Genomic DNA, 23,228 nt, shown 5'->3' with positions numbered 1-23,228 from the left:
ACTAACACTGCCACTCTTATCAGTCATCACTGAAAGAGTTAAAGCCCGAAACCTCAAAATCCCTAATTCCCAAATCCCATCTTCCCCATTTAGGGTTTTCCACTTTTTCTCCTTTCTATCCCTCTTCACTGTCTACATGGATGCCGACGACGAATCATCCAATCCCATGATCGACGAAATCTACGCCAACGGCGGCTCCCCCGAAGGTGGTGGTGGAGAGAAGCGAAGCCGGCGTCTGATCATCAGCGGCGACCAGTTCGACATCGAGGCATACGCCAGCCTCTACTCCGGCCGCACTAAGATCGCCCGCCTCCTCTTCATCGCCGACCACTGCGGCGGCGACAACTCGGCGATGCAGTTGGAGGCCCTCCGCATGGCTTTCGATGAGATTAAGAAGGGAGAGAATACGCAGCTCTTCAGGGAGGTTGTGAACAAAATTGGTGGGAGATTGGGACCCGATTACACCATGGATGTCGCTTGGTGTGAGACCGTGGACCGTAGGGCTGAGCAGAAGAAGGAGAAGCTCGACAACGAGCTCAACGCTTATAGGGTATGAGGATTCGGTTCTTCTAGAAATAATCGATTTTGTGAGTTATGATATCTTGGAGGTTTAAATTGAGAGCGTTATGGATGAAAGCTGGCTTTTGTTTTATCACTTTATCTATTACTTTAATTTCCCATTTTCAATTTTTCAGACGAACTTGATTAAAGAAAGCATAAGAATGGGGTACAATGATTTTGGAGACTTTTATTATGCGCATGGTCAATTGGGGGAAGCTTTTAAGAGTTATGTTCGAACCAGAGATTATTGCACTACGTCAAAGCATATTATTCATATGTGTATGAGTGCTATTTTGGTCAGCATTGAAATGGGTCAGTTTACTCATGTTGCCAGCTATGTTAGCAAAGCAGAACAGACACATGAGGCCCTTGATCAGATTACAGCTGCAAAGCTGCGTTGTGCTGCAGGATTGGCGAATCTAGTGTCGAAGAAGTACAAGCTTGCAGCCCGAAAGGTTAATTCGTTGCGATAATGATTATCTTGGTGATTTTAATATTGCTTTTGTGATGGGAGTTATTCTTTCATTGAAAGCTGATAATTTATTCAGAGCTATGGAAATTGTATGAATTGCGAAGGTAGATTGGGGCAATGAGGATCTCCTTGATTTGTGGCATTGATATTTACCCTATTTGTTCATATTATAGATACTGGAATCTGATAATTAAATAGATCCCCAAAAGCCATGTTTTAAATATGTTTCTGCAGGGTTTACCCAAGCTTTGCATGATACAAAACACATAGTTCAGCATATCATGTGATATTTAGAATTGAGTGCAAAAAGGATTTCGGGGTGTACGTGGGGAACAAAATGCACAAAATAAAAAATTTGACCGGTTGACTGTTATGAACAAATAGAGGGTCAATTTATTTCTGTTTAGACTCAATTTATCATGAATTCCCTTGAAAAGCTGAGGTGGGTGAAATTTATTGAGCCCCAGAGGATTGAGAGCATTAGGAGAGTCAGAATAGTTGTTGTTCTGGAGCTTGAAAAATCTTTTCCAATATGGATGGTGAAAGTTCACTTTCTTTTGGTTTTGGAATTTTATTGATAGTGCCACTTATTGATGACATCATATGTTGGTGTTTTTGCTGTTGCTTCTTTACGGTAGTATTTTGGTAAAATAATGAGGTGTTACCTCATGTTGAAAATGCCTCATGCAAAGCAGCTGCAAATGAAAAACACATTCACGGAAAGGATGTAATGGATGATATTGGCTGTCATTCTTATATATCTTTGAAAAAAGAATGTCAATTTTTACCATGGTTGATAATTGATATTCACTCATAACCTTTCTCTTCACTTCTGCCTCGAATTACAGTGTGGATGCTATGGATATTGCATCAAATGTGAAATCCCTATGTAATAGTCTAAGGATTCAATATTCATGAACCATTATCTTAATAATGATGAAGGAAAATCTTTTACCCTATATATAACTGGCAAAATTGCCTTCATTACAAATGCAGTTTCTAGAAACGGCTCCAGAACTGGGGAGTCACTACAACGAAGTAATTGCACCTCAAGATGTTGCAACGTACGGAGGACTTTGTGCACTTGCATCATTTGATCGGACAGAGTTGAAGGCAAGTACCCTTATGAATATGCTTTTAAATGACGATTGTGAAATATTGTTTGTCTTTCTGATTTTAATTTTGTATTTGCAGGCCAAAGTTATAGACAATATCAACTTTAGGAATTTCTTGGAGTTAGTGCCTGAAGTAAGAGAACTGATAAATGATTTTTACTCAAGGTAGGTCATTGCTCTCTCTTTTCATTGTAGACTAGAGTGGTCACACAGTTTCCGGGTTTAGTTGAATTGAAACCTGATTTATGAAGTCCCACAATTTGGTAAAATTATTGTTACACTAGTATTTTTACCCGTAATAACATTACAGGAATATAAATATTTTAAAACTACGTCGGCTTGCTTTGTCCTGACATTATAGATTATGACACACAAAATTTATAGAATCAAACTATTATAAAAAAGTTGTAGGGGACAAAAGTCCCCGTCGGCTAACAAGATCAGTATCTCCGTCAATTGAAAAAATCAAATAATAAAATTTTTAGTTATTATTTTCATGTGAAAGAGTTTAACGTTTTACTAATAATTGATTTTAACATTTGTTATATAAAATTTGAAAGAATTTAACGTGTATACTTTTACATTTGATTAGGTGTTAGGTCTGTCGCACAAATAGAAATAATTTGTTTTTGAAAAAGTCTAGGGTGTAGCCAATTTAGAGCCAACTAATTGAAAAATAGCTTTTATTTTTAGTTTTGAAATTCAAAAAATTAGGATAGTAGCGTTTTTTTTGTAATGGACTTATTTTTCAATTAGTTGGCTCTAAGTTGGCTACCCCTAGTTGGTTCCCTAGTGGGATCGTAATTTTTATGCTTGCTATTTAAAAATAATATTTTTTCTATCTCTATATATAGAAATATAATTAGATATTAGCATAAAAAATTTATATTGATAGTTATAAAATTAATTCAAAGTATTTTTTTTAAATAATTAAATCTTGATTCTAACTTTTAATCACAACATTAGTATTTTTTTCAAATTATATGTAATAAATATTTGACGGAAGATAAGTGAAAAATATAAATTAGAAAGATAAGCAGTAAAAATTTAAAACTAAATAAAAAAATATGCATATAATAATAATATTTTTTTATTTGAGTTATATTATTTTGTTAATTTTATTTTTTTGAAGAACAGAAAGGTAGAAAAAATAAGAAAAAAGAGAGAGAAAGATAAAGAAGAAGAATGAGAGAGGGAGTTTGCTAATTTTGAAAGAAAAAATTTTATTTTTATTGTAATAAAAAAATATTTGGTGACACGTTTTGATTTGTCAAATTATTAATATAAAATATAAATTATATATAAAGCGGGAAGGATAGAGAGAAATAGAAAAAGGGAGAGATGTAGATAAGAGAATATACGAAGGAATTTTATTAATTTGAGTGAGAAATATTTCCTCTCAATTTTGATAAGAGAGTGTTATGTGACACATTTTAGTTATTAATATATAATATATAATATAGCTATATTTCAATTTCTATTTCAATTTTAATTTTAATTTAATTTGAATGTAATTAAAGAATGTCATGTTGCATATTTTGATTTTAAAATTTGTAATTAGTCATTGATAATGATATAAAAGAGATAGACTGAGTGAAGGAATGACAGAGATAGAGAAGGAAGAAGGAGAGCAGGGGAGAACTCTTTAATTTTGGAGGAAAAGATTTGATTTTAATTGCAATGGGAGAGTGACATGTGTTATATTTTGGTTGTAAAATTAATAATATATAATAGATATGCCTTATGGCTTTTCTTATGTGTTGCTAAGCTATTTGTCTGAGAAAATGAACTAAGTTCTAAAAGAGATTGGATTGGAATGAATGCAGACTGCTATTATACAATTTTGGTATATGGGATTTGATCGCTATAATATTTACCAGGGGTAATAAATTGATGAATTTGTATTGTATTACCGGGATCACTAGTTCTTCTAATTGATATTAGTGTAATTAATTGATGAATGTTGTATTTGCATCATGCAATATTTAACTTATTTGATTATCTAGAATGGATGTTTTGCTCTTTCTGTTTTTGGTTTAATAAATTGTTTTGCTTTCTTTTCTTCCTTATTTCTCTGTTAGTAGTGATATCTACACATTCTTTCTGCAGCCATTATGCATCATGCCTAGAGTACCTTGCAAACCTGAAAGCGAATTTATTGCTTGACATACATTTGCATGACCACGTTGAAACACTGTATGATCAAATCCGTCACAAAGCTCTCATTCAGTATACACTCCCATTTGTGTCTGTTGATTTGCAAATGATGGCTAGTGCTTTCAAGACGACTATTACTGGGCTCGAAAAAGAACTCGTGGCTTTGATAACTGATAATCAGATACAGGTGCAATTTTTTTATCCTTTCTTCATTAGCCTCAACTTCAAGTGAATGTTTGGTTGAGGGGTAAAAATTCAGTGTAAGTTTCTGTGGATTAGTTCCATATGGTTTTATCCTCGCTTTTTACACATCAAAGAAATTTTATTGGGGATTAGTTCGACACGTGTTGTTTTTCCTCTCCTGTTTTTACACATCAAACTAGTCTATGGAAATTTCCACCTCATTTTTACCCGTTAGCCAAACGTGCTAGTATCATATTCGGTTAACCTTTGTTTTACTGCGATTTTGGAAGATGATTTGAGACATTAAAGCCTACAATTTATAACATAACTGATATATACATTGCTCCATTGCAGGCTCGAGTTGATTCTCACAACAAAATTTTGTATGCAAGGCACGCAGATCAAAGGAATGCCACCTTTCAAAGGGTTCTTGAAACAGGAAGGGTATTTGATAGGGATGTTAGGTCCATGTTGCTGAGAACAAATCTTATCAAGTATGACTATAATGCTAGATCATTAAGTAGGAAACTATGATTGTGAATTGATGGTAACAGAACCATGGTTGTATGCAGTGGTCAGTTAATAATGGACCAAGGGGTTGAATTTATATTCAAGAATAGTCAAACTTAGATTTGTATATACTTCATATTTTTAATAAGTTTATCTCTAGATCTTCATTTTCAGTTTTTGATTTGGTTATTGGACAAAGTTGAGATTGTAGTGTTCTGATGAGGGGTGGGAGTGAGTAGGTTATTATTTGAAATTTAAATAGCTTTCTGAGTATATATATACTAAAGACCAAACTCAGATTGTATCCATTTTTTTACGAAGGATAAGGTGTTCTTACAAAAAAAAAAAGGGGTTGGGTCAGTTATTAACATTTTCATTTTAGAATAATAAGATTTTTCTGTTAAAATATTTGTTAAATAATAATTAAAATTAATTTTGTGAAAATTTTATTTGTAATTTATGAGAGTTTTAAACTCTCGTAGAAGTCTTTTTAATAATATAACTAATTATGATCACTACTATTATTATCGTCTTTACTTTCATTGTTATCATTTCTACTTCATTATTTCTATTGTGTGATTATATGTTATTATTATCATTATCTTCTCTATTATCATCATCATTAACATAAATATCATTTCATTTCTTGTTCAATATATTTTTTTTTTAAAGTCTTTGTAGTTTGTACTATAATTATTTTTTCTTTCTGCAATATCATCTTTAATAATGGTCTTTCTCTATTAAACCATCACCGATAAAAGAATATTTTTAAAATAAATTTATTAATAGTTTGTGAAAGTTTAAAATTTTCGTAAAATTAATTTGTTATTATTTAACAGATGTTTTAATAGAAAAATTGTATTGTTCTAAAATAAAAAAGTTGAGGATAGAAATATTTCTTTTTTTTTTTACGAGGTTTCGATTAGGTTTTTACTCTATATATTACTTTAGTAAGATTCTAGAGTTAAACATCTCATTCTTCGTAAACCATTGTAAAGGCAAAAACAATAAAATTTTAACACCGAAAATTATCCAATAATTTTTGGTTAAACTAACAAAATAATTGAGGTTAAAAAAATGCGATATATATATATATATTCACACATTTTTTTTGTTGAATCCGAACTTATACATTGTTGAATAACAAATTTTTTTACTTGTGAAAATAATAGGGAATGGTTTGTAATCGATTACAGTATAGAATTGAACATGGCATTCATAGGTTATGAAACTTACTTACATATAAATTTTAGGTATTTCACGTTAATAAATCGTTTAGAATTTAAAATTATGCAGATATCTTAAACACAATTTAATTATATGTCTGTTCTATTTATATATTTATGTAAATCGAATTAATTTAATTTGATTTACGTTATACTACTAGTCTACTAGTATACTAATATATGTAAATTGAATTAATTGAATTTGATTTAGCTAGAATAGTAGTAAATCAAATCTAATTGATTTAATTTACTACTTGTATAGGTTATTGATATAAAATATTAAAATATAAATATCAAAAAAGAAATATTCCATTTGAATTCAAATAAAATATCAAAAAATCAAAATGAATAAGAATAAAAATTCAACTTTTGTGTTTTACTTTAAATTCTAGAAATCTACATTTTTATAAATTTATAAATTTAAAATAAAAAATAGAACAATAAATATCACTAAGTTGTATAAGTAGTAAATCGAATCTAGTAGATTAAATTTACTACTACTCTAACTAAATCGAATTCAATTAATTCGATTTACATAAAATTAGTGTAAATAAAATTAACTAGCTTCAATTTATATAGAATATGTACAAAAATCAGACATGTATGTAACATTTTTTCATTTTATGACACTGATGTAATATTGAAGTGCATTTGAATTATTTATAAGCTTGTTTTTTGGTGACTATTTATAAGCTTGTTTGAAATGTAAGGAATAAAATTCAGTAAGAGTTGAATTTTTTTTCTTATTTTAAAATAACTAAAAATGAATGATTTAGATTCCTTTAAAGATTTAAATTTTCATTTTTTTAATTTATAAATCAGACCAAAAAAGGTATAATTTTTAAATTTATTCTCACATTCTTTAAATTTAAATTCTATTCTATTAATATATTATAACTATTCTAAATTATGAAATTAAATTTTTAAATAAAAATAAAATAATTTTTTTTTTCTCATGGTAATTGATTTCCAAACAAGTTCTATGTAAATTATCCTAACTTTTATTACATCTATATCTAAAAACACAATTTCGCTAATATCAGAATAACAAAAATATTATTTGTATACTAAGATTAATATTAAAATTAGCTACTAATATATTTATGTATAAATATATATATATAATTTAATTTATTTGTAATATATATTTATATTTTAATATATATATTATATTAATAACTGATTTTAATTATTGATTTTAGTATGTAAGTAGCATAATCCATATAATAAATAGTGGTGAAGTCAAATACTTCGTTAATGTAATAATTGTAATTAAATTCTTTTATGAACTTACAATGTAAAACAGCGTATTATGATATAACTAAAATAACTAATTTTTAAATTGAATACTTAAAATGGGATTTAAGAATAAAATTCTTTACATCGTTACCAATACCATGAAGCAACGCAGGTTCACATTACACGACGCATTACATGTGATGGCAGCATTATGAGATCCTACAGTGTATGAGAATGTGAGTACGAAGATCCAAATCTAATATCTCACACACACTTTTCGTCAAACACTTAACATACACACTTCAAAACCCCAACTTCCGATCTCAAAACATGGCTCTATCTTCAAAACGGAGCAGCACCAACTTCATTACCGCCATAATCAACCCTCGCCAATGGCGCCTTCTCGACCTCATAACCTTGTTCTTCTTCTTCCTTGTCGCCATATTCTTCCTCATGGCTTTCACACATTTCGGCGACTCCCTCGCCGCATCGGGCCGCAACACCCTCCTCCGCTCCTCCGACCCGCGACACCGCCTCCGCCTCGTCTCGGCAATTGAGAACGGGGAGCCACGTGGCGGAGGCGGCTTCCTTGACGCGTGCTCGGCGGAGGAGGTAGACCACATGCCCTGCGAGGATCCGAGAGTGAACAGGTTGCTGAGTAGGGAGATGAACTTCTACAGAGAGCGACACTGCCCTCGCCATATTGATACTCCTCTCTGCTTGATTCCGCCGCCCAAGGGGTACCGGATCCCGGTTCACTGGCCGGAGAGCTTGCATAAGGTTCTTCTATGCTCTCAACTCTGCTTGTTTAATTTTTAGTGCAGCGTTCTTGATTTTGCTTGTAGCTGATTCCGTGTTGCGAAATGATATAGCCTTGTAAAAATTTCGCGTAGATACTTTCTGTTTGGAACTAGAAAATTAGGATTAAGGCTACATGGCTACTTAGCCATAGAAGTGAACTTGATGCATGTATCTAATTTAGAGACTTAGAGTTATGATTACCGAAATGCTTGCTGATATTTAGACGGTTGAACTGAACTTATGTAGTTTCTAGAGTAACTAGGACAGAGAAAGCTCCCTAATTTGTAGGGTTCATATGTTTTATTATGATGAATTCATTAATATTCTTTAAAGAGTTTAATTTTGATACACTATAGTAAAACGTTTTACACAGTTGTCTAATTACATCTATTCCTTTGGATGACTATTCATGCTGTTAATGTAAAATGTAATTATTGTTACTAAGGTGGTGTTATATTGGATGCACATGTAAAACTGTTTTACATTGGCAGTGTATCAAAATTAAATTCTTTTTTAAAAATGTTTTTTACCTAGGAATATAAAAGGCTCACTTGGGTTATAATATATTCATTTGAAAATCAAAGATAGTTGAATTAAGTGGTTTTTCTTAAAGTGTGAAATAAATAAAGCTAGTTTTGTTTCTCATGCTTCAATCCGCCTTCCAAATTTGCAGATATGGCACGATAACATGCCACACAACAAAATTGCTGACAGGAAAGGTCACCAGGGATGGATGAAGCGTGAAGGTCAACACTTTGTATTCCCTGGTGGTGGTACAATGTTTCCAGATGGAGCAGAGCAGTATATTGAAAAGCTTGCTCAATACATTCCGATACGTGATGGTGTTATGAGGACTGCTCTTGATATGGGGTGCGGGGTAAGAGCTAGTTTTCCATTTTTGTTTCTGAGATCGTACAAGACTTTATTGCTGTTTAACATGAAATATATATCTTGCTTTTACAGGTTGCTAGTTTTGGAGGATATTTACTAGCTCAAAATATGTTAGCCATGTCTTTTGCTCCAAGAGATTCACATAAATCACAGATACAATTTGCTCTGGAGAGAGGAATACCAGCCTTCGTAGCCATGCTTGGCACTCGTCGACTGCCATTCCCTGCATTTGGATTTGACTTAGTTCATTGTTCTCGCTGTTTGATCCCTTTTACAGCCTACAGTGAGTTATCTTCACTACTAACCTTTCCATATATTTGAATCTTGAAGGCTTGCTGCTTCTCTAATGCAGAAAATATGCTTTGCAGATGCAACCTATTTTATTGAAGTGGATAGATTACTTCGTCCTGGTGGATATTTGGTCATTTCTGGCCCCCCTGTTCAGTGGGCTAAACAAGATAAAGAATGGTCTGATCTCCAGGCTGTAGCAAGAGCATTGTGCTATGAACTGATAGTTGTAGATGGTAACACTGCGATCTGGAAGAAGCCTGCAGGAAAAATGTGTCACCCCCACCAAAATGATTTTGGTCTTGCATTATGTGATGATTCAGATGATGCAAGTCAAGCTTGGTAATTTCCTGTATAGCTACTATGAATTATCTTTCATTTTATTATGTTTGATACTCCCTCTGTCTACTTCGAAATTGATATAGGTGTATAGCACTTGGATGAATGTCATTATTGTTAGTAGATCTCTCATTGATTACTTTGAAGGGTGAAATTAAGCTTTATTTATTTTACAGGTACTTCAAATTGAAGAGGTGTGTCACAAGGACATCTTCTGTCAAAGGAGAATATGCTATTGGACAGATTCCCAAGTGGCCAGAGAGGCTTAACTCTCTACCTCCAAGGTCCACAGTAATGAAAAATGAGGCTCATTTGTACGAGGCTGACAATAAAAGGTGGATAAGGAGAGTTATGCACTATAAAAAATCTCTACACATAAAGTTGGGGACTCCAGCTGTGCGCAATGTTATGGACATGAATGCTCTATTTGGAGGTTTTGCAGCAGCATTGATATCTGATCCCGTGTGGGTAATGAATGTAGTTCCTGCTGATAAGCCGTCAACTCTTGATGTGATCTATGACAGAGGCCTTATTGGACTATATCATGATTGGTGAGTTTTTTTTCCTGAGAGTTTCAAGCATCCTGTTTTAAAGGGATTGTCCAGAATATTTAGGATGTCTCAGTCACAATATTTGTGGTTTGCCTTTTCATTTGCTGTCATGAGGATGTCTCAGTCAGCTCTTATTTGAACTTTTACTTGATGTTAAGCTCAGAGTATATTCTATAAAATATTTCATTTAACTCATTTGAACTTGTATGTGATGTTGTAATGGATGAATTTTTCTGCATCTAATCTGTACTGATTATGCACACAGGTGTGAACCTTTTTCAACGTATCCTCGTACTTATGATCTTCTCCATGCTACCAACATTGGCTCGCTTATAAAAGATCCAACTTCTGGCGAAAGCAGGTACTTTTATGTACAAAACAGCATAGCTGTTGCTCTATTGAATTGGGAACTCTTTTCTTTCCTTCCTTTGGAATTTTTTTCCTCTTTCTTTTCTTTTTCATTTTTGTTTTCGTTCTTTTATTTTGTTGAAGAGAGAGAGAGGGAGGGGGGGGGGGGTATTTAGTTCATTATAAGGATAAGTAGAATTTGATTGAATTTCCAAATCGAAAGGTTATTGTAGTTGGTTAGAAATGTTTGTTAGCGTATATTAACTAGTGTTATTGTATTGAAGCTTAGCATGCTTGATCTAAATAGAACTAAGAGTAATACTCCAAATAGGTCCTCAAAAAATTCACGATCCGACATATTTGCCCCTAAGAAAATTAATTAGGATTTTGGGCCTGACTTTCTTCGTTATACGCTAGATACGGCCCCAGCCCATTTGATCCGATTAAGGCTAACGGTGATGTCTTACATGTCTGTTAACTTGATGACGTGTCCGGTTAAGAGAGATGTGTCAAGCGCAGGATAGTTGGTCCTTGGCCCACATGGTCAAAATGACGTTGTATCAGATGAGAACAGAACGACGTCGTTTCGAGGAGGACATTTTCGTCCCCAGGTTGGACGCCAAAGGCATGAAACGTAACTGTTTTAAAGGAGGGACCCATCTGACTGATAAAATATTTTTGGGGCCGATCTGACTGACAAAAGTGTTTTTTTGGGAAACCTATCTGGTTGAGAAATGATTGTATTGCAATGGCTGATTCTAGTTAAATATGATTGAATTCAATGGTGGCGAATTAGTATAAAAGAAACACAGTGTATATCCAAACTAGATATGTTGTTTCACCATATATAAAAATGCTAACATAACAGAGTATCAAAATATTGTATCCAAATAAGTAGCTAAGCTTAGTAGCAATATAAAACAAACCAAACAAAAGAAGGTCTATTTCCTTCAAGACACACTAACCTAAAGTAGAAAGAAGAAAAACATTAAAAGTGGAGGTTTGTTTCCGTCACAATAACAAAACATGGTCTTATCCCCTCCATAATAAGTTTCATACTAATTCAAGCAAGCATCATTTCTTCTTAAAGAGGTTCAGTCCGGGAGTTGGAATGAATTTGAACATTCTGAATGCTGTGCCACTGCTTGCCGCTGCCATTGTCTCAGCACCAACACTCCCCTAAACCTTGGGCCTAACTATTGTCTTCTTTGGACGTCTAAATGGTTGCTAAGCCTGTCTTCCTTGATAGAAATATAAAATTGTCTTTATATTGTTATGGGACTGGATTATACAATTTTCAACTAAATGTACACATGAAGGCATTTGCAATTAGCTTACTGAGATTATTTGGAACTTTTTGTGTGACATGAGAGGGAGGATTTTCAATTTGAGTGACATGAGATGAGAGGAAAGATTTGCATTTTGCATGCTAGCAGGTCCGGATGCATCAACTTGTGTTTTCAAAATCACAAAACATTGTCTATGAATGGAATTTAGACTAATGTAACCTTTTCTCAGTCATATAGGTCCCTCCCCAAAACTACTTTATCAGTTAGATAGGTCCCCCCTTTAAAACGGCAATGTTTCGTGCCTCTGGTATCCAACCTGGGGATGAAATTGTCCTCCTCGAAACAACGTCGTTCTATTCTCATCTGATACGACATTGTTTTGGTCATGTGGACCAGGGACCAAACTGGTCTGCGCTTGACACATCTCTCTTAATTGAACACGTCATCAAGTTAACAGACACGTAAGACTTCGCCGTTAGTCTTAACTAAGTCACACTGGGCTGGGGACGTATCTAGCGTATAACGAAGAAAGTCAGACCCAAAATTCTAGTTAAATTTTCTTAGGGACAAATCTGTCGGATCATGAATTCTTTGGGGACCTATTTGGGCTATTACTCTACAACCTAATTCTATATATGATCAATGGAAGCCTCTCAAACCTACCACTCAAATATCAAAAGTTCAAAGCTGATTAATGTAAAATTGAATAATTACTTCTGGAACATGGTTAAATTTGTTTGAATAATTAGTTTGTAGAGCTTTGCGTGAATATTGGATTTTTTTTTTCTCTTCTTTCATATGATAATGTGTCCCAACATGCATTTAAACAATTGTCTGACATAAGTAATAAGCTCATTCCTATTGTTTCATGACTCTATTGCAGATGTAGTCTTGTTGATTTGATGGTCGAAATGGACCGAATTTTGCGGCCGGAGGGAACTGTTGTGGTGAGGGATACCCCTGAAGTAATAGAGAAAGTTGCTCGTGTTTCCGAGGCAGTGAGGTGGAAGGCTACCATATACGATAAAGAGCCCGAATCACATGCTCAAGAAAAGATTCTAGTTGCAACAAAGACCTTCTGGAAACAATAATTGTCATTACCACTAACACAGCTATGTAATTTAGGTAAAGTTCCCTTCTCTCTGTTCTGCTCTGTTGGCATTGAGTGGCGGGGATGTCCAATATATCTTCTCTGTGCGTCAAAAGGGGGCAGTTTTTCCTTCCTACCTGTTCAATATTTTCATACAAAGAAGATAGTAATGATAGGATTTGAATGTTGATTAAAGATATGAACACCGTTGTGCAGTTTTATGTGAAGAGCACACGCCAATGTTATTTGTGTTTCCTCTTGGCTTCAGGGATGAAATGTAATTCGAAGCTGTTAATCATTGCTTATTATTAAAGAAGAATCACAACCAAAATTGATTTCGTTTTGCTTCACCTTTTGCTATTTCTGCTATTTTTGCAGAAACTAAATCAAAAATATTTTAAATTTTATTATACTAAAACCAAACGAAAAAAATTAGAAACCAAAAACTTATTTAAGCTTATATATAATATATTTTGAAGAATGCAATTCATTAGCATGGTCAAGTTGCATGAACAAGAGATGTGTATTTATCTAGGAAATTAGATCTTCGAAAATAAGGAATTGTAATGGGACAAGAGTAATATAATGTACTATGAACCGAACTTTTCTGTTTGGACAGGGAAATGTAGATTAATTAAAAACCTTTAAATTGTTATTGGGTCAACATGTGTATTACTATACTAGTTCAATAAGTGGAGGCTAAGATTCAGAGATAAAAATTAAGAGACAAATACTAAATTAAGTTTTTATATTGTATTTAGTGTATAATACTAAATTATGTTTTAATATTATATTTGTTTTAAGATAAATATAAAAATCAAAAGATAAACTTAAAATTTAAAAAATTAAATAAAAATATTTTTAAACAAAAATATTATTAAAATTTTAGTATTTTAATATTTCAGTCTCAGACTCAAGTTATCAAGGTTTACTTTTTTTTTTTTTTTTTTGGTCACTTCACTGCTCACATACCCACACTTTGAGGTTTTCTAGGCAATGTCATTGCCACTTGGTGCACTTGGTGTAAGCCTTCGCTGCAGTAAGATTTTACTATTTAGAGTTTAGACTATGGTATACCATTAGCTGGGTCCAATAGGTTGTTTCTGCAAAGCTTATGTATATGGGCCTAAGTTGTCAAAATATAAGAAACAATATCAAGTTGGACAATTTGTAAGGAGACCCAATAGTGGTAATCCAAAAAACCAAATTAGTGCATAATTCGTTATTTCGTTACTTCAAAGCTCAATATGAACGTTGTCAAAGAAAAAAAAGAAAACTCAACTAAAAAAAAAAAGAAAAAAGAAAAACAGCTAATATGAACCCAGTCTGAAGAATCAGTGTTGCATTGTTAGGTTAGAAACATCCCTGATCACTGTATAGCATACAGCACTTGAAGTCTTGAAGACTTGAACCTTTCATAATAAAATTCAGCTGTTTTATCCAGGGAAAAAGAAATCACTTGTAGAACTGCTATATAGATGGATATTTTTTTGGTAAGGAATGAATGAACAACTACATGATCCAATTAAACTTAAATAAAGAAATCTAGCAAAGAGGATTATAAAAAGGAGAAAAAATATTAGGGACTATCATAATTTATTAATTTTTAGTATTACTTAACTATCACTTCAATTTTTTTAGTTTAATTCTTTTAATTTAGTAATTTAACAATATATTTTATTTTATATTTTTAAATATTAATAATTAATTAATGACGAATAATAATAAATTTTTATAGACATATTTTTCAAAAAGAAAATCATGAAGAATAAAGAGGGAGGGGTGTTGAGAACTGCCATTTTATTAATAGTCTGTAGTAGAAGTAGTACGGATTTTGAAGTTAGTACCAAAAAATATTTATTATCATCTTCATATTCACCCAACTTAATAATACTGCAAATAAATGATTGCAAATTCAAGTGGTTTGTTTGTGTTGCATTAAATGAATTATTACTATCGTAATAATATACATATATTAATTAAACGGAAGTAGTAAAACAAAAGGATTATAAATAATTAATAAAAAGAAAAGGAGGGCTATGATAAATATACTAATATCTAAAGATTAGAAAGCATTTCAAACATAAGCTGTTCAACATATATAATTTTTTATTTTTATAATTATATTGTATACTTTAATTAGCATTTGTGATATTGAATACTTTTATATTATATGATATAATTGACATTGACAGATATAAATTTATTTTATTTTATTTTATTTATATTAAAATTATTGTAATCTTATTAAACTAAATAATCTAACATCCGTGGAAAATAGGGATATAGAGGGATATTTTTCTATGATGATAAGAGAATGGAGATAGGAAGAAATTAAATTTTAGGGTATAGAGTAAATTATTGAAGAGTGAACGAGTGAAGGACTGTTTTCTGTTTCTGTTATTTTATGTTGTCATTTTTAATTATATATCTAAAATTTAATAAAAAAAATTATTGATCTAGTAATTTAATCAAAATAGATTATGTTTGAGTACTTAACTCGAAATTTAAATTATAAAAAAATCTTAAAAAATTTATATTTCTATAAATATAATATCTAACTCAATCTAATTGTGAACAATAAGTATTTTTATATTAACCAACTTAATTGATCTAGTACTGATCTGTTTAAACAAGTATCATGAATTTCAATCTCTCTTTTTAAAATTCAACGATAATAAAGTGAAAGTTAACATAGCATAAGAGAGTGCAATAAACATGGTTCCCTCTTCATTCATTGTGAAATGTGGATGAAATGAAATGAATAAATGAATGAGAGGTAGCTGAGACATTCAGTAACATCCATAACCATAAGCATCACTTTGCATTGAAGAGGTGATGAGAGTGGCAGAATACTTCATCACTCATCATCAGGTGGAGCCTTTTCTTTTCAATGCCATTCAATATTCATTATTATTTATATATTAATTATATTATATTGTTGACTGCAATCAACACACTATACGTACACATTATAAATGTTACAAATATTACGTTCAATCATAAATTATTTTTATGCATTGGTAATTAAAATTATTTTATCTAATAGAGAATTTTTGTCTTTATAATATACAAAACTCTTATTTGCTACAGTATTTTATTTTCGATTTAGCTAATATATACTTTAAGAGCACTTGATAAGTTGTCGATTAAATTTACAATATATTTATTGTATATTTATTAAAATAAAAAATTTTGCTAATAACAATTTTAATATATCTTTTCAAGATACATGTTAACTATTTTTTTATTTTATTATACTTTCTTTCTCCTTTAATATTTTTTAATGATGTATTTAAGAATTTCACAAGTTACATACAATTCAAGTACTATAAAGTATAAAGTTTGAGTTAACTTTCTCTACTTAAAAGTTATAACATTGCAATTAAAAGCCTCACCGAAAAAAAAAAAAACATTGCAATTAAAAGCTGACATAGTACCATTCATACCGCCAAAAATTAAATAAGAACGTAGGTATTAAATTGCATGAGAAGTCAAAAAAGAGAAGAAGAAAAAAAAGCGATCGACACACACTTGAAAGCCCAGTATAATAATAAAGCGATACTAATAAGTATTAACAAAAATACAAAATAAATAAAAAAATAAAATATATTTTTTATTCCTAAAATTTGACAGAAATTTTAAAAATAATTTTAAATTTTATTTTATTTTAATATTATCCCAAAAGTTTTTCATTTACATTAAATATATTTTCGACAACTAAATTTTTAAAAAATTTAAGATCAATCTAACAATAATGCATGAAAATTATGCTTAATTTACTAATGTTAAAAATTATTCTTATGAAATTATTGTTAAATTAGTTTTAAATATTTTAAAAAATTAGCCATAAAAAATATATTTAATACAAATAAAAAATTTTTAAAATAAAATAAAATTTAAAAATATTTTTAAAATTTTTATTAAATTTTAAAAACAAAAAAGTATCCTCCACCCAAAAAAAAAATAAGTATAGCATGGATAAGATGTAGTTGACTTAAATAAGTTTTTTGAAATAAATTTAATTAGATTCTTCTCAAAATTGGAACAGTGATACAATGTGAATGACTGAACATTTGACTACTATTTAATTCAATCTTGATATAATCGATTATTCAACTATATTGATGGAGAACTTCTTTCTTTCGCTCCGTGATTGTAGCTATCTCGGTGCCTTACAAATTAAAAATAGACTCTGTAAACATATGGCTAAATATAATAACGTTATAATATTTAAAATATTTAATACATATTTAGTATCACCTTAAATTTATTTTTTTTTTAATATTTGCATTACTTTGTCATTTACCAACCTACATATTTTAGTTATTATCTAACATTTAATTATTATAATATTAAAATTTTAATTAAATCTAATTTAAGTTGATAGTTAAATGTTTTGGATTTTTAATAAATATAAAAAATTTAAAATTAAGTAAAATGTGATATTTTCAAGAGAAGCATGGCATGATGAAATCACATGTAGATGACAATAACTCATAAATTCATCCTCCTAATTTTCAAATAAAGTTTTGAAAATTTTTATCTTTTTTATATTTTAGAAAAATAACATATATATTTAAATTTTTATTTCGTATTTTTATCATAATTTTAACTCTTTAAAAATTTTATTTCATTCCTTAACTGGTTTTTTATTAAATTAAAATTTTAAATTTCTATGAAAAATTTTTTATGCACCTTTTCATTTGTTTTTCTTTTTGGTTAATACACATTCTCATGTCTCCCTTTTCCTAATATAAATTTAAAATTTATTGAAAATTTTTTTTTGGATGACACCTCACCCATATATACCACTTATTTAATGTGTGGCTTGTCATGCATATATTCACTAGTGAATGAAATAAAATCCTACCTAAAAATATTAGATGACTATTGAAAAAATAAAAATCCTACCTAAAAATATTACTTCATTTGTTATAAATGTTTGTCATTTTAAACTTGTTTATCTTCATTATAACAGTTCATTTAATCAGACATAATTTAAATATATTAACTTTCTAATATGACAGATCCTTTAGACAAAAAAAAAAAAAGATGTTAATCTGTTAGTTTTTTTTGGATAATATGAAAATCTAGGTAAAGTCTTTCTCGAAGTGATTATGTTGGAGAAATTATAAATAATTTCTAGAAATTTTAAGATGAAAATATCATATTTTCATGTTTGGTTCAAAGTTTAAAAAGTTATTCCTAAACAAGTTTGATTTCAGGGAATCAAAATACCATTATTTTAATTTTCACATTCCTCTTGGGTGTCTTTGATTCCCATGGGAATGAAATGTTTATAACAAAGTAATACTTGAACCACAAACATTCTATATATTATTAGGAAAAGCCGGAAAAAAAATTTGGATTTGTTGTTACTACTTTCAATTTGATCAACAAGAAATTGTAAAATGGTCGTAGAACGTTTTATGAATTGTGTTTTTACTTTTAATATAAATGCTGCTCTGTTATTAAAAAGAGAGTGATGTTGACAGTGTAAAATATATTTTACACAAATTTTTAATTATATTTATTTTTTTAAATGCTCATTTATACTATCAATATAAAAAAATAGTTCTTTATGGAGCAATCTGAAATGAATTGCAGTTGTTCCTTCACAGTATAACATGATCCTTTAGGTATGTATTCCAACTCTATTGCTAATTAAAATTTAGTTTCTATTAAATATGTTTTCAATATATTTTGGCTGTGTATGTAACGACGACCTTTCAATTACAAAGCGCTTTAATGACTTTCTATTTTAATTTCTTTGTGAACTCTTATTGACAATCAAATTGAAAATCCTATATTATATTTGATTAAATTAGTTTCATTTTTTCATTAATTTGTTGATCTTAATGTAAATGTTGCGACTAATTTTGTGAGAATGACAAAGTAAAAGATTGTTTTGAAATTGAGTATTTGATTAACTTGTTTGATATAATGTATGTTTGAGTTTGATGTGGTTTCTTTCTTTTTAATATTGGATGACTGATTTATGGAGATTTCAAATTATGGCATTTTTTTTAATTTTGACTTACCAAATTGCGACGGTTTTATACTGTCGCAAAATAAAAAAATCGCCGCTAATTACAAAAATAAAAACTACCACAATTAAATAGTAGAACACATAATTACATTATATTTTTAAACCGACGGAATAATTTTTGAGATGTCAAAAGCTGACAAAAAAAAAAACTCTCACAATTTAGTGTCTTTTTATAATGTTTGCTAGTATGATATGATATAATTAAATATATTTATCAAATTTGTTTGATTAACAGTCTATTAAAATTAAATTTTAAAAAAATTTTAAAAAATATTATTATTTTACCGGATTTTGATTCAATTTTATTATTTTTTTAATATCCACCTACAAAGGTATCTAATTAGGTCTAAACAATGAATTCTCAAAGAGACAAAAGAAAAAAAAAACTAAAATTCACATCCTTTTTAGATATGTTCCAATTAACTGTCAAATTTTGTTTGGTTCAATAAGAGACAATATTATCAATTAAAGTTTAATTTAATTTTATTTATCGTCTCTTAATTAACATGATATCCTGGTGGATATGCATTAATTGATTACCTTACAAATGTTTATTAATAGAAACAGAATATATTATTATAGAATTCCACCAAGTCTTTATTATGCACCGTAGTCATAACGGCGCATAAGCATACTAATTAATAAATAATTGATATGTTATAATTTCTTTTAAAAGTTTAAATGGATTGATAAAGACAATATGAATAATTACATTTTTAAATAATTTTTTTTAAAATTTATTTAAATTTTTGTATATACTTTTATTTAATTTTATATTTTTTTTCAAGTTCACTAATAACTAAACTCTAAATCTTTTAGATATAAAATTTTGATACCATATATAATATTAGTTTTTTTTTAAAGATTAAACTAATCATAAAAACAATATAAATAATTATATCTCTAGCTAATAATAGTTGCAACATGATACATATTAAGAAATCAAACTATGTTGAAATCACAAAGTAGAACACTATAAATTTATAGAAATAAACATTAATGATAGTACATGGCAAATAATATTAACAATTTATTAGTAGAAATAACAATAAAAATGGATACAAAACTAGTTACCCTTATATATCTAGATTTTTTTTATCATATCATTTCTTTTAAAAGTTTAAAGTAATTAATAGACAAAAACATATAAATAATTATATCTCTAATATATCACTACAAATAAAAGTCTCTTTTAAATTTACTTAAATCTTTGCATGTCTTTTATTTATTTATTTTATGTTATTTATTATTTTTTTAGAGATAACAAGTACTGAATATTAAATTTTTTAATTATAACAAAATTCTGATTTTATATTATGATATTATTTCTCTAAAAAATTTAAATTAATAAAAAAAAGATACATAAATAATTATAATCTTTTAATATATTGATGATTGATGAATAAAAGAGGCAGAGATTGATGAGTGGGTATAGCTAAGAAGGTGGAAAACATGATGAATGTGGGGGCATATATAAAAAAAACAGTCTGAAGTATGAAGGGTTTAGAATAGTTGTGGATGTGCTGGAATATTGAAATTGCCATGCATAAATGCAAGCATACAACAACACCACCTAATTGCCAAACCCCAAGTGGTCCTTCTTCTCCATTTAGATCACACCTGCCTTGAGTTGTCTAAATGAAAAAAAATCTGTACTTTTTTTTCTACCTCGAATTTTATTTGCCAATTTCTTTTGAGAAAAATAAAGTTAATAAGTGACGAATGAAGATTGTTGCCTTTTTTGTTTAGAAAATTGTGTGTTGCACATTATGTGTTTATTGATTTATTTATTGAGCAATGCTAGGGGCCAGCAATTTTTGTAATTAGTAGCCAGCAAATAATCATCAATGATGATTTAATGGTGTGAGATTGGTGTGAAATTTCATCCAATAACTCACATTTCTCTGCTGGTTACATGCTGATCAAAATTCAACAAAACTGCTGACTCCTAGACTTTTCCTTATTTATTTTAGTCTAAAAAATACAATTTTTACTCTTCATCTAATTTTACTCTTTATTATAATATTATCCTCTTTGTTATTATTGTATTCAATAATTGTATTATGAAATTATTTATCTTAAAAGTTTAAACGGATAAAAATAATATATTATATCCCTTACACAACAATTTTTTTTTTGAGATTTACAGAATTTTTGTATAACCCTTTTTTTTATTTGATTTATGTTGAAGCTATCTTTTTTTTTTTAAGAATAATAAATATTAAACTCTATTATTTTAGGCTATAAAAATTTTAATATCGTATTATAAATAAAATTACTTATTTTCAAAATTTGAATTGATAAGTGAAAATACATAAATTATTATATTTTTATCAGAAATAACACATAAGTATAGAAATAGTAAAAAATGCAAATTATATTTTAAAATTGGAATCAATAGAATAAAAGATATAGTATGTTATGAGATATGATGTTGTTGTGTTTTCTATCTTTCTAAAGGATGAAAACAATTAGGATACATTTTTTTTTCTTCATCTCAATATTATATATATCGTTGTCATATTCTAATTATTACTACCTACCTTTCTACTTGCAATTAATAACGATGGTTTAATTTTTGGTACGTGAGAAATGTTAGAAAGCAAATATTTTTTTATTAATATTAGTTAACATTTTAAGTTATTATTATTATTATTATTATTATTATTATTATTATTATTATTATGCTATTTCAAGTATTAATCAAAAAGTACCAAAAGAAAAAGTTATCGGAACAACCATTGTGAATCAAAAGTAATTCGAATGAAGTGATATAAACTTAATTGGACTCAATAATCCACTATATGAATTAAACTCACCTCATTATATAATAAAAACTATACAAATAAGTTGACATAACATCATATTTATGTACACATAGGCAGTGTTTGTTTAGAGAGTGACAGGATATTGAGCTAGAAACATCGAAATACAAAATTGTGTTTGGCAGAGGAAATATGGATAGAGATAATGTGTTCAGAGACATTGAATTAATGTATTTTGTATTTATTTTGATAGAAAGGACATGAAGATACTAACAAATGATACAACTTATTTTTTATTTTTTCTTTTATTATTCTTTTTAATTTTTTATAATTATATTTTTTATTGTTATATTTTTCATCTCAAATTTTTTGAATGAAAAAAATGAGAATAAATTGAATTTTCATAATTTGTTTTAATTTATCACCAAACAGAATACAAAAATACAAATTTTTATATCTCTATCTATCAATATCTTATCCTATCTTATTTTCAGTATCTTGTCCTATCCTATTCTTAGGAACAAACGCAACCATCCATACACATATAATTTTTCTTCTCACTACCTAACCTTTATTTTTCTCAATGATGGTCAAGGCCAAGAATGTGAAGGGCAATGCATGCATGCATTGATGAATAATATGGATATTATTATTGATGATGAACACACACATTCACACAAAAACTATCTACTTCCAACACATTCAACATTTTGGCTGAATTTGAGAGTGAAAGGTCATGTGGAATTGCGGGTCTCCTAATGGTATACCCTATATCTATATAATCTTTCTATATATCTATATAGTTCATATATTTCAGTGCCATCACCATATATATGAAAATGACTTGTTATTCTATTAGGGTAGGTTTGAATTTTCCAACCCTAACAGGTTGTCATCATACCCACATTGTTCATTCTTTCACCCCTCTTCTTCATGTTCCATACTAGTTTTGAAATCATACCATGACCAATAATAATCCCATCTACCATATATAATTTTGTCGTTTTCTATGTGCTGTATGTTTCTTAACATTTATTTATCTTATGTCTATGTTATTGAAGTTTTCATTTTCTATATGGTGATCATAAAATAATACACAAATTCATGAAATTGTTGGGCCTTGTATGGAAATGGAAGTGGAACTACTCATCATTATATGTGGACTGCTCGTGGAAATCGTGTTGCAATTAGAGATGCAAACAAATTATTGTACTATAATTATTCCACTTCACTCTAGTTTGTGATTCGTGTTAAAGACATATTAAAGATATTTAATTTTAATCTAATTTGTATGACGGCTTGATTATTTGACTTGAAACATAAACGCGTTGACGAGTTTGTAAATATTTTA

General features: G+C 29.2%; 2 protein-coding genes across 2 annotated transcripts; both read left to right on the top strand.

Annotated features, from left to right (window-relative positions):
• Positions 1 to 5,175, top strand: LOC130976260 (COP9 signalosome complex subunit 1-like). Its single transcript, XM_057901075.1, has 6 exons — positions 1 to 550; positions 696 to 1,016; positions 2,030 to 2,146; positions 2,228 to 2,313; positions 4,258 to 4,492; positions 4,843 to 5,175. Exons 1-6 carry the CDS (start codon positions 137 to 139, stop codon positions 5,020 to 5,022), a joined length of 1,353 nt encoding a protein of 450 aa, XP_057757058.1. The 5' UTR covers positions 1 to 136; the 3' UTR covers positions 5,023 to 5,175.
• Positions 5,176 to 7,632: 2,457 nt separating this feature from the next.
• LOC130973295 (probable pectin methyltransferase QUA3) lies at positions 7,633 to 13,378 on the top strand. The gene is made up of 7 exons (XM_057897757.1): positions 7,633 to 8,243; positions 8,938 to 9,141; positions 9,228 to 9,438; positions 9,524 to 9,785; positions 9,959 to 10,333; positions 10,599 to 10,694; positions 12,854 to 13,378. Exons 1-7 carry the CDS (start codon positions 7,794 to 7,796, stop codon positions 13,059 to 13,061), a joined length of 1,806 nt encoding a protein of 601 aa, XP_057753740.1. The 5' UTR covers positions 7,633 to 7,793; the 3' UTR covers positions 13,062 to 13,378.
• The last annotated feature ends 9,850 nt before the right edge of the window (positions 13,379 to 23,228 follow it).

Source organism: Arachis stenosperma, chromosome 4 (assembly GCF_014773155.1).
Source record: "Arachis stenosperma cultivar V10309 chromosome 4, arast.V10309.gnm1.PFL2, whole genome shotgun sequence".
Classification (NCBI taxonomy): Eukaryota; Viridiplantae; Streptophyta; class Magnoliopsida; order Fabales; family Fabaceae; genus Arachis; species Arachis stenosperma.
This window is presented reverse-complemented; position numbering and strand designations above follow the sequence as displayed.